The sequence below is a fragment of the Pipistrellus hanaki genome (genome assembly GCF_964339955.1).
Source record: "Pipistrellus hanaki genome assembly, chromosome: 5".
NCBI lineage: Eukaryota > Metazoa > Chordata > Mammalia > Chiroptera > Vespertilionidae > Pipistrellus > Pipistrellus hanaki.
Genome location: NC_140507.1, coordinates 91,178,695 through 91,191,026, shown reverse-complemented (window position 1 = coordinate 91,191,026; position 12,332 = coordinate 91,178,695). Strand labels below are relative to the sequence as shown.

General features: G+C 57.2%; 1 protein-coding gene across 2 annotated transcripts; it reads left to right on the top strand.

Annotated features, from left to right (window-relative positions):
- Positions 1-756: 756 nt before the first annotated feature.
- CLEC4G (C-type lectin domain family 4 member G) lies at positions 757-4,528 on the top strand. 2 transcript variants are annotated; one of them, XM_084883991.1, is made up of 9 exons: positions 757-948; positions 1,241-1,351; positions 1,716-1,769; positions 1,916-1,978; positions 2,819-2,902; positions 3,186-3,275; positions 3,443-3,591; positions 3,675-3,790; positions 4,048-4,528. In XM_084883991.1, the coding sequence occupies exons 1-9, from the start codon at positions 894-896 to the stop codon at positions 4,184-4,186; spliced, it is 861 nt and encodes a 286-aa protein (XP_084740117.1). In that variant the 5' UTR covers positions 757-893; the 3' UTR covers positions 4,187-4,528. The 2 variants fall into 2 exon arrangements, with proteins under 2 accessions (XP_084740117.1, XP_084740116.1); XM_084883990.1 differs by having other exon boundaries at positions 851-957.
- Positions 4,529-12,332: the final 7,804 nt, after the last annotated feature.

Here is a 12,332-nt window from a genome sequence, read left to right as displayed (position 1 = left end):
GTGAGGGACGCTGCAGGGAGTTCTATCATTCTATAGCGCCGCCCGCCTTCTCCTTCGGTCTGACCTGAACTTCGCAATGCGATGGCCGTCACACCCTGCCCGCCGCAGGACCAGTCCGGTTCCTAGACCGATGCCAGAACCCGGGAGGCATTCGATGTCCGTGGAAAGAATGAACGGACATCTGGTGGGTTTTGAGCCTGGGGACGGTGAGGGCTTCACATCCACAGCCTCGTTTCTTTATCTCAGCGCCCCTGGAGGAAGGTCCTCCTTCGCCCAGGGGAGAAAACTGAGGCTTCTAGAAGCTGCTTACATAGACCCCTCCACCAGGAGCTTAGCTGGCCATCTGTTCCTCCCTTCCGAGAACTGAATTCAGGATCAGCTCCGGGAGGTGATCTGTGGGAGAGTAAGGAGTGAAGCTGAGCTGACCCAGGAGTCCAGGCCTGAGGGGGCCTTCTCAGGGGCCCAGAAGGAGGAAACCCAACCTCTGACCCATAAGAGATTAGGGACCAAAGCGAAGCCCCCAGCACCAGCCTGGAGATGTTGCTATAGCTACCAGGCAAAGGAGGTTGGTACTAACTGTGCACAGATACACACACACACACACACACACACACACACACACACACACACAAACCAGCAAGTGCTCACTCTCCACTGCCCATCCCCCTCCACTCCCTCTACCCCACTCACCCCCTTACTCTCCCACTTCCTTTACTCCACCTCACCCTTATCCCCTAGCTCAACCCAGAAAGGCCCAGCCCTGTGATTGGTCAATGGATCCTTGGTACCAGCAATGGGAAGGAAAGACATGAAAAGGAAGGAAGAGGGAGGAGTGGGGCAGGGTGCGGGAGGGCTTTATTTACACCAATGCCCAGGCCGGGAGCCCGCTCACCATGGACACTGCGGAGTTCTGCAACGTGGGCGACGGGCTGGAGGGGGTCCCCGCAGGTATGAGCGGTCATGGGGCTGCCTCGCTGGCCCCCTTGGGTCTCTCTGGTGGGGGATTTGATGAGCAAGGGAGGACCACATCCAAGAAAGGAAGCAAGTCCTGGGTGCAGGAGAGACAGGCCCCAGAGCCAACTGGACATAGATTCGGATTTTAACTCTGTCACCGAAAGCTGCTTAACCTCTCTGAATCCCAGTTTCCTGGGACCCCAGCGTCCAGGGCTGGGTCCTCGGGGCTCAGGGCTCCAGGACTGTCCTGGTACAGGGGGGACCCACGAGTCCTTCGTTATTCAAGGGTCCTGGGGCCGCTGGGGCCCCTGGGTACGGCGAGTCCTCCTCCTGGCCCTGGCTCTCCTGGCCACCACAGTCCTGTGGACCCTCATCCTGAGCATCCTGCTTTCCAAGGGTAAGTGGTGGGTGCGATGGGAAGACCGTGTCCCAGTCGCCTACCCCCTCATCCCCCCGCGCACTTTCTCCCCTCCCCTCCACCCCAGGCGGAACAGCTGGACCCCCCACCCTGCCTGTGGCGGCGTGTGGACACACGTGAACAGTGTGTGTGCATCCTGGGCTGTGTGCACCCCCTGAGAGTGCCTGCGCACGCATGGATGTGTGTGTGTGGCCTGTGTGTTCGTCTCCCCTGGGCGCCTGGGCGCGTCCTGTGCGCTGTGCCCCTGCCCACCTCTCTTTTCGTCCCAAGCGGGAGCTCCCGCAGCCCTGGGGCGAGGGGGCCCGAGTTCCCGGGCCGCGTCCGCAGGAGCCTCTCTCCGCAGCCTCCAAGCAGCAAGGGGCGTTGCTGGGCGGCCAGGACCTGCTGAGAGCGAACGGTGCGTGCAGACCAGGGGCTCCTGGGTTTGTGAGTAGGTGGGTGGGTGCCCCAAGGTCCCGGGGCCGGCCCCGGAGTGGGGAAGGGTGTCCCCGTGAGGCCCCGGAGGTGACTTGGCGTGTCTGGGTCGGGCGGGCGTCGTTCCAGCCTCGAAGCAGAGGGTGATGCTGGGCGAACTGAAGGGAGAAGTCGGAGCCTGTCACAGCTGCTGTGAGCCCGGGGCTGGAGCCTGGGGCGGGGCGGAGCCTGGGGCGGGGCGGGGCCTAACTGGGGCGGAGCCTGGGGGCTGGGCGGAGCCTGGGGTGAAGCGGAGCCTGGAGATGGGGTGGCGGAGCCTGGGGGCTGCGGCGGAGCCTGGGTGGAGTGGAGCATGGGTGGGGCGGAGCCCGGGGCTGGGCGGAGCCTGGGGCTGGGGCGGAGCCTGGGGCGGGGCGGAGCCTGGGGCGGGGCGGGGCCTGGGGCGGGGCGGAGCCTGGGGGCTGGGGCGGAGCCTGGGGCGGGGCGGAGCCTGGGGTGGGGGGGAGCCTGGGGTGGGGCGGGGCCTGGGGCGGGGCGGAGCCTGGGGTGGGGGGGAGCCTGGGGCTGGGCGGAGCCTGGGGCTGGGGCGGAGCCTGGGGTGGGGCGGGGCCTGGGGCGGGGCGGAGCCTGGGGCGGGGCGGAGCCTGGGGTGGGGGGGAGCCTGGGGTGGGGCGGGGCCTGGGGCGGGGCGGAGCCTGGGGCTGGGGCGGAGCCTGGGGTGGGGCGGGGCCTGGGGCGGGGCGGAGCCTGGGGCGGGGCGGAGCCTGGGGTGGGGGGGAGCCTGGGGTGGGGCGGGGCCTGGGGCGGGGCGGAGCCTGGGGTGGGGGGGAGCCTGGGGCTGGGCGGAGCCTGGGGCTGGGGCGGAGCCTGGGGTGGGGCGGGGCCTGGGGCAGGGCGGAGCCTGGGGCTGGGGCGGAGCCTGGGGCGGGGCGGAGCCTGGGGCGGGGCGGGGCCTGGGGCGGGGCGGAGCCTGGGGGCTGGGGGCGGGCCATGCAGCAGGATTGGAGGTCTCAGGTGTCCCACCCCATCCAGGCCTGGGGACCCAGGAGCAGCTGAAGACGGCGCAGGAGAAGCTGCTGCAGCATGAGAGCGCCCTGAGAGAACTGAACGAGCGCGGTGAGGGCGGGGCCCCTCACCATCCAGCCACGATCTTTATTTACATCCTGATCCCTCCGTGGCCCAGACCCTAGCCTGTGATCCTGACCGCTAACCCCGATCGTGTCTCACATCCTGACCCTGACCCTGGGGCTCTGCCCTTGACTACAACTCTTAATCCCAACCACAGGGGACCATACCTAGCGACAGCAGTCCTTGACTGTGATACTCTTGACCGTAACCTAATCACAACCTACCCCTGACACTAACCCCAGCTGTCATCTGGATTCCCTTGACCTCGCAGTGACCCAGCGCTTGGCCGAGGCGGGAAGGGACCGCGAGGGCATCCGCAGTGAGCTGTTCCGGGCGCTGGAGGCCGCCCGATTTGGAAACAGTGAGCAGGGCCGGGTGGCGGAGGGGATAAGTGGACCCTACCCGATGGCCCCTTGGTTCCCTGATCCACCCGGAACCGCCCTTTGACCTTGACCTGCACCTGCGCCCCCGAACCCCTTCCTCTGCTCCACCTGGGAGCAGTCTACCCCTGGCCCTTGCCACCCACAGGTTCCTGCGAGCCCTGCCCCGCGCAGTGGCTGCCCTTCAGGGGCTCCTGCTACCTGTTCTCGGAGCAGCAGGCCACGTGGGTGGAGTCGCAGAGCTTCTGCGCAGCCGCGGGCGCGCACATGGTGATCGTCGGGGACCTGGATGAGCAGGTGCGCGGCGGGGGCGGGCGGAGGCGGAGCTCCCTGAGGGGCAGCTCGGAAGGTGCCAGTCTCCGCTTCCATCCTCCATCCAGAGCTTCCTGACTCGGAACACACGAGGCCTCGGCTTCTGGCTGGGCCTGAGGGCTGTGCGCCGCGGCCGCAAGGTGCAGGGCTACCAGTGGGTGGACGGAATCCCGCTCAGCTTCAGGTGAGGGAAGGGCCAGGCCGGCCCTGAGGCGGTCCTGTGCAGACCTCAGGGGCTCCTTGGGGACGGGCAGTCCAGCCATTGGGAGCCGGCTGAGGGATACATTCTGGGCGATAGAAAGTTATATCCCCGGTGCATGCTTAAGTTAGACGCTCAGGGTGTCCAGAGAGGTCCAAGCCATAAACAGGCTACAGCCTGAAGGCTGGACCCCAGGGACACCCTCAGCCTAGACCCCACAACACCCCGCCAAACCGCTGCAGCCACTGGAACCGGGGAGAGCCCAACGACGATCGGGGGCAGGAGGACTGCGTGATGATGCTGCACACGGGGCTGTGGAACGATGCCCCTTGCAGCAACGAGAGGGACAACTGGATCTGCGAGAAGAGGAACAACTGCTGAGCCCACCAGTGCGCCAACACCCGCCGCTGGGATTGCCACCACCATCGGATCCGCCCCGCCCCCACCAAAAGCTGCCCACCCACTCAGCGAGGCCAGTGCATGTGCCCTGGATCCCCCTCTCCCACCTGACCACTGGCCTCCCACACGAGCCTAAAGTTAGCTCCACCTCTTCCAAAACTCTGGCTCCTGGCCCTTTGGTCAGACCCACCTCCTCCCTGGCCAAGACCCGGCGACTGGGAGACGGAGCTGTCTGGTTTCCTTGCATTTTTTCTTAGACTGGGAGGCCTCAAAGACGGGTTTTATGAAGCCCTAAGGAGCATCAATAAATGTTTGAGATGTCAATCTTAGCGTCTGGCTCTTCTAAGCTTTATCCCAGAGACCCTGGCGTGATGCCCGTGAGGCACTCCAACCTCCTCAAGTGACCCCATGCTCTCTGATGCTCCCAAACCCAGTGAGTAGCCTGCGCTGGGCCAGAAGGGCCGTGGGGCCCTGGGGACATGGGAGTGAGTCAGACCCAGTCCTTCACCCACCCCTACCCACCCAGATGGCTCACTCCACTCCAGCCGGCCACAGGAGCCACGTGAGCAGTGACTCGTGGAGGAATGCATGCGTGAGTGACAGCGATGCATCTGAAGGAGTGCCTGTGTCGGGGAGAGGGTCTGTGCTGAACTGCCCAAGGGGTGGCCCCTGTCCTTGGAGATTCTGGCACCTGAGTCGAGGCCCCGAGGCAGGTGTAGGTCCCTTACGTCCAGGGGCACTTTGCTTCTGTGGCCGCTGGGGGGGGGGGGTGATCAGAAAATCCGCCCCAGGGAACATGGACTTTCGAGGAATGATGGGATTCCAGCACGTGGAGCTGGGAAGAGGAAGCTTTGCAGGTGGGGGAGTGTTGGAGGGTGTTGAGTTTGGCTGAACACATTTGGGGGTGCAGGGTGCCCCCCAAATGCGGGAACTTGTACCTGAATTCACTCTGTACTCCCAGGTTCCTGCCCCTGTCCTGGGGGCTGGGCTCTCTCCGGGATTTCCAATGGGGACAGGTCTAAGGGTGTGATGGGCAAGCAGCCTTTACGGTGTAGAACCGAGTTCAAGTCCAAAGCTGCTTGCGCCCTCGGATGCCCCTCCCGGAGAGCATCGACTGAGCTGGAAGAAGAGAGAATGACACCCAGGGGAAGCCTTTCCGTGGTGTAACCAGCCAGCCCTCCGACCCTTCCCCGGGCCCTCAGCTACAGCTCAGAGCAAGGCACTGGCCAGCCCCAGGAGCCGCCTGACTCCCAGACAGACACACACCTGGCGGACTGGCAGCCACACTGGTGGGTTTTCAGGTGGTCAGCTTGGAGGAGTGTGTGGGTTTCCGAAGGTGGCTGTAACAAATGACCACCACTTGATGGATTGAGAGCGCATTCTGGAGGTCAGAGCCCAGAATTAGTTTCACTGAGCCACATCAGGGTCACCAGGCCAGGCTCCCTCCGAAGCTCCAAGGAATCTGTGTCCTTGTCTTCGGCTTCCACAGCTGCATCTCCCACATATTCTGGCTCGTGGCTTCCATCTCAACGCCAATAGGGCAGCATCTTGCTTTAGTGATCCCCTTGCCTTCTCTGGGTCAGTATCCCTCTGCTTCCCTCTTATAAGGACACTTGTGATTGCACTTTCAGGCCCAGCCTATAATCTAGGATGATTTCTTGTCATCCTGCAATGCAATTGTGGCACTAACCACCCCAAGTTAGTATAGACAGCACCCACAGATTAAGGGCGCAGTTCCTAACAAGACTGCCCTAACTACCATTTGAGGGTACCTGGGCCACCCACACCTCTGACCAATTGATTCTTACCTACCGATACAAATTCAGAGGATCTAGCAATCCCCTTCAATTAGTTCTATAATTTTCTAGAATGGCTCAGAACTCAGGAAAGCCCTAGACCTACAGTTTTATTATAAGGAACACAAATTCAGACTAGCCAGTGAGGAGACCATAGAGTGAGGGCTGGGAGGGTCTCAAACATAGAGCTTCCATGTTCCCAGACAGATCACCATCCTGGCATCGGTGTCCAGAGTTTGTATGAGGCTTCATTATGAAGGTGCTTAAAGGGATCATTGGTCATGTGACTGCACTCCATCTCCACCTCCATCCCTCCCCAGAGGCTGGGTGTCTGAAAGCCCCACCCCTCATGGTTGCTCTTTCTGGCACGACCAACCCCCACCCTGAGCATCTCCTGGCTATAAACTCAGGTCTGAGCCAACGGGTCCCCATAAGATCAAAGACATTCCTATCACTTGGGAAACCCCAAGGGTTTAGTGCACCTTGCCAAAAAACGGACAAAAACCAACCAAATTCTTTAACACTTAACACCCCCCATCCCCGTCTCTAAGTCCTTAGTCACATCTGCCAAGTTTCTGTTGCTATATGAAATAAACCAGCAACAAAAGGACAAGCACTGTGTTATTCCCCTTACTTGAAGTACCTAGAGTGGCCAAACTCACAGAAACAAAAGGCAGAATGGTGGGTGCCAGGACCTGTGGGGAGTCACTTAATGAGTATAGAGCTTCGGTTTTTCAAGATAAAAAAACTTCTAGATTGGTCGTTCAACAATGTGACTATATTTAACTCGACCAGAGATCGAACCTACAATCTGGGCGTGTTCCCTGGCTGGGAATCAAACCTACAATCCTTTGGTGTACGTGATGACACTCTAACCACTGAGCAACACAGGCCAGGGACTGAATTGCCTACTTTAAAATGGTTAAGATGAAAATTTTATATTATGTGAATTTTATCCCACCATATAAATGTTTTTAATTTTAATGCACCCATTTCAAGCTCCAAGTCAGAGTTCTGAGAAGAGTATACAGCGGTGTAGTCACCATTACATTCCAGATACAAGTCATTTCCATGATTCCCTCACTTCCCTTCCCACCCCTGCCCCAGGTCACGTGATCCCAAGATCTGCTTGCACCACTGTTGCCTAGACTCATCATTCCTCAAATTTCCTTTAAATTGAATCACCGTATGTTGTGACTCTTTCTCTAGGCACAATGTCTGAGATTCACCGTACAGCTGTGTGTGTCCACAGCGTGCTCCTTTCACTGTGGACCCCTTTCATTGTGTGGCTGGACCACTGTCTGTATCCGTTCACCCGTTGACTGATGTTTGCATTGTTTCCCATGTACGTTTCTATGAATTAAACTGCTGTGAACATTCTTGTACAGATCTTTTTATGGCTTTACGTTTTCACTTTTCTTGGGTAAATACCGGCAGTGAGTCAGAGAGCAGATGAGTGTTGAACTTCTATAAGAAACTGTCAGGCCGTTTTTCCAAAGTGGTTGCATTGGTTTTGGCCCATCAGCAATGTCCCAGGGCTCTGGCTGCTCAGGGAGGGCACTCTTGACCCAGGAGACATTTCAGCAGTTCTAGAGCCAGGTTGGGGGGTGGGGGGGAAGGTCTGTCTAGAGAAGAGCAGGAGGGAAGGGAGTAAAGCTGGAAGTTGAAGCAGATGATGGGGAAGGTAGGAAGCTGGGGATAATATCCCCCAACAACATGTTGTCGTGGGAAGACTGGGACGTGGGGAACAAGAGGTGTGTGTGGGGGGGGGGGGGGGGTTTCTCTGCTCTTTGGAACTATAGCCCCTGATCATGACTGAGGAGGTTGGCAAGAGAAGCTGGACAGGAGTGAGATCAGGTCTCCTGGGAACAAGAAGCCATTTCATTCATTCATTTATGCAATGAAATCATTTACATTCATTCAATATAATTACTTTCTTATCCACAAACATTTTCCAGTGCTTATTAGATTACTAGAGGCCTGTTACACGATATTCGTGCAAGAATAGGCCTTCCCGCCGAAACCGGCTTGGCTCAGTGGATAGAGCGTTGGCCTGTGGACTGGAAGGTCCCAGGTTCGATTCCAGTCAGGGGCATGTACCTTGGTTGCGGGCACATCCCCAGTGGGGGGTGTGCAGGAGGCGGCTGATTGATGTTTCTCTCTCATCGATCTTTCTAGCTCTCTATCCCTCTCTCTTCCTCTCTGTGAAAAATCAATAAAATATATTTTTTTAAAAATAGGCCTTTCTTCCCCTGGCTTTGCTCCCATCCGCCCAGGAGCCAGCAAGTCCTCACTTCTGTCTGGAATACCACTCTAGTAGTTCCCTCTGCTGCCCCCCTCCCCTTCCCCTCATAGCAGGCTTCACTCCACTCCACACCTGCGTATGCAAATTAACATCCGTCTTTGTTGGGTTAATTTGCATACTCACTCTGATTGGCTGTGGGCATAGCGCAGTGATCGTTGATTTGCATGTTTCTCTTTTATTAGGTAAGATTATACATCAGACATAGCATGCAATGGGAGAACAAGAGGTCAGGATCTTTGGACACGGAGGATTCTGAAAATACTTAGGCTGAGTGGGAACAACCATTCACAAAATGGTGTAGACTCTAGAAGCCCATTTATATGAAGTTCTGGAACAGGTACAGGGATGCTAGCTAGAAAAAATGTGGCACCAGGGTTGTCTGGGAGCAGAGGCAGGGATTTCCCAGGAAAGGACATCAAAGAACTTTCCGGAGCGATGGAAATGTTCTGCAATCTTGATAGACATTTGAATTACAAGGTGAATGCATTTGTAAAAACTGGTGGCTCAGTGGTTGAGCATTGACTTATGAACCAAGAGGTCATGATTCAATTCCCAGTTGCGGGCTCAGTCCCCAGTGGGGGAGTGGGCAGGAAGCAGCCCATTGGTGTGTCTCTCTCATCAATGTTTCTCTCTCTCTCTCTCTCTCTCTCTCTCTCTCTTCTCTCTCTAAAATTGATTTAGAAAAAGCTCAAAAAAACAAACAAAAACAAAAAAACAAAAAAAAACACACAACAACTCTTGGGCTTTGTGCTTTTATTCTATGCCATTTTACTCAAAAGGAAGAGAAGTAAGGAGAGTGGCAGGCAGACATTGGACTTCAGTTCACGTTCTGCAGGCTGGACTGTTTCAGGGAAGTGAAATGGAAGTCCACAACCAACTTTTTGTCGCTGCTGGCACTGTTGCAGACATCCTCCATTCCCCACTTTGCCACCTTCATCAGCCCCGCCACCCTCCCTCCCTTGGCCCTCCCCACACCAGTGTCTGTGTCCCTGCATTAGTCCTTGAGCTAATCCCTTAACCTTCCTTTATCCAGCCCCTCCCCCCCCCCGCCCCCCGCCATTAGTCAGTCTGTTCCATGGATCCAGGCCTCTGACTCTATGTTGTACATTAGTTGATTTTGTTCATTCGATTCCACATATAAGTGAGGTCATATGGTATTTGCCTTTTTCTGACTGGCGTATTTAACTTAGTGTAATAATCTCCGGACCATCCATGCTGTTGCAAAGGGTGAGAGTTCCTTCTTTTTTACAGCCATGTAGTATCCATGGTACTATAAATGTACTACAACTTTTTAATCCGCCCATCTGCTGATGGCACTTGGGCTGTTTCCAGATCTTAGCCATTGTAAATTGTGCTGCTATGAACATAGGGGTGCATACATTCTTTCTGACTGGTGTTTCTGGTTTCTTAGGATATATTCCTAGAAGTGGGATTACTGGGTAAAATGGAAGTTCTTTTTAGTTTTTTGAGGAAACTCCATACTGTTCTCCACAGTGGCTGCAGCAGTCTGCATTCCCACCAGCAGTGCACAAGGGCTCCCTTTTCTCCACATCTTTGCCAGCACTTGTTGTTTGTGGCATATATATATATATATATATATATATATATATATATATGTATTATTGATTTTACACAGAGAGGAATTGAGAGGGATAGAGAGTTAGAAACATCTATGAGAGAGAAACATCGACCAGCTGCCTCTTGCACACCCCCTACTGGGGATGTGCCCGCAATCAAGGTACATGCCCTTGACCGGAATTGAACCCGGGACCTTGCAGTCCACAGGCTGACACTCTATCCACTGAGCCAAACCAGTCTCGGCTGTGGCTTTGTTGATGATAGCCATTCTGACAGGTGTGAGGTGATACCTCAAGGCCTTTTAAAAATATATATACTTTTATTGATTTCAGAGAGGAAGAGAGAGGAGAGAGAGATTAAAACATCAATGATGAGAGAGAATCATTGATCAGCTGCCTCCTGCACACCCCTCACTGGGGATCGAGCCTACAACCCAGGCATGTGCCCTAACCAGAAATCAAACTGGTGATGCTCAACCACTGAGCACACTGGCCGGGTTTTTTTGTTTGTTTGTTTGGGTTTTTTTTATATATTTTATTGATTTTTTACAGAAAGAAAGGGAGAGGGATAGAGAGCTAGAAATGTCGATGAGAGACAAACATCGACCAGCTGCCTCTTGCACACCCCCTACTGGGGATGTGCCCGCAACCAGGGTACATGCCCTTGACGGGAATCGAACCTGGGACCTTTACCGTCCGCAGACCGACGCTCTACCACTGAGCCAAACCGGTTTCGGCCACTGGCCAGGTTTAAAACTCACCTTTTCTGTGTGCATGGCGGCTGTCATGAATGGAATGCTGGCTGCCTCCCTGGGCTCACAGTCTGGCAGGGAGAGGAGGAGAGGAGGAGGAGTAGAAGTTCGTGTGCCCACATGGGGAGGGTGGGGGTGGAACTTTCTAGAAAATCAACCTCCCCCCCCCCCCAACTTTTGCCTGAGGAGTGAGAGGGTTGGCGGGCGGATGGTCTTGCTGGGAAGCCGGGGTGGGCAGCAGCGGTCCCTGCACTCCCTCTGCCTTCTTCCCGCGGTGTCCCAGCCTCCCCGGGGCGGCCACGTGACAGCACTTTCTGGGGCTGAGCCAGGAGCCAGGATCTCCTGGACAAACTGGTCCTACGTCACCTCTTTCCTGGGAAATGGCCTTGAGACAGAGCAGCCTGTCCTTTCCAACCTCCCGCCTCTCTCCTCCGATTCCAGGAAAACCCCTGGGATCCCAGGCTGAGGTGCCAGGGAAGCCCCCAGGGTGGGCCAGGCACCCTCTCTTCCTCCCTGGGCAGCCCTCCCCCACCTGCCCCAGCGCCTCCTCAACACCCCTCCCCGCCTCTCCTTCGTCCCCAGACCCACGCTCAGAGGCGCGGGCGGATGAGGTTGGCAGATGCTGACAGAATGCCCAGGCCCCAATCGGTGCGTGCGCTTGGTCTCTGGGTGAGCCTCTCTGGGCCTCAGTGTGTGCCTCTCTCCAGTGGGAATAAAACAGCCACAGCGCCCGCCGCTAGGTCTGCTGAGCACGCCCCTCAGAGAGGCCCATCCCAGCCCCACTCTGTGGCTGTGGCTCCGTGGGCACAGGGGCTTGCAGACGGGGGTGAGGATCTGGAGATGGGAGATGCTGGGTTCCGGGGGCTCAGGGAGGGGGAGGTCAGCGGGACTGTTGCCACAGGGTTCTTATAAGAGGGACTGGGGTCAGAGTCAGAGAAAAAGACGAGGCAGCAGAAGCACAGAGATGGGAGGGTGTCGCGCCTCTGACTGGAGGTGGAGAAAGGGGCCGCAGCCAGGACAGCGGCGCCCCAGGAAGCCACATTCTCCCCGGAACCTCCAGAACAGCCCGTCCCCGCCCAGAGACCGCTCTGGACTTCTCACCCCACAGCTGCGAGGTGGTAACTGTGTGCGGCTTAAAGCCCCCCTGTCCCGGTGATTTCTTACAACGATCGCAGGACACGAATTCAGATGTGATGCCTGTAAAGCACCTACTGTGTGCCAAGCCCTGGGCGATGAGCCGGAACTTGGTGATGAGCATTGGCAAAGCAGACACATTCACACAGGGGCCAGGGGTCACAGAGACCAGTGAAGGGATGCCTGGGGGCTAGGGGCCCCTTCGCTGGGGTCACTGCGCTGACAGCAGAGTCCTGGAGGATGAGGAGGGCCAGGGAAAGCCTGCGGGCGTGGCCGAAGCAGAGAGAGCCACGCCTGCGGGCGAGTGCCAGCCCACGGGGCCTGCTGGCTGCAGGGGGTTTGGGGTTTGTCTGAGGGCCTCTGCAGGGGGTGGGACTGATGGTGGGAGGCACAGGACAGCCCTGTGCTTCGGGAAGTAGCACCGATAACCCTCCCATGTGCTCCTTCCAGCCGGCACGTGTGGAAGCCTCCACGCACAGGACAGCCCATGTGTGAGGACTGTGCTTCTCCCACTTCACAGCGGAGGAGGCTGAGGCCTGGACAGGGTGGGCAGCCTGCAGCTAG

What these genes read in the sequence shown, in the direction of transcription:
- CLEC4G (XM_084883990.1), top strand. Translation starts at nt 894, where the DNA reads ATGGACACTGCGGAGTTCTGCAACGTGGGCGACGGGCTGGAGGGGGTC. An exon ending in TCGGGGACCTGGATGAGCAG is followed by an intron (nt 3,592 to 3,674) that starts GTGCGCGGCGGG and finishes TCCTCCATCCAG; the next exon opens with AGCTTCCTGACTCGGAACAC. An exon ending in GGAATCCCGCTCAGCTTCAG is followed by an intron (nt 3,791 to 4,047) that starts GTGAGGGAAGGG and finishes AAACCGCTGCAG; the next exon opens with CCACTGGAACCGGGGAGAGC.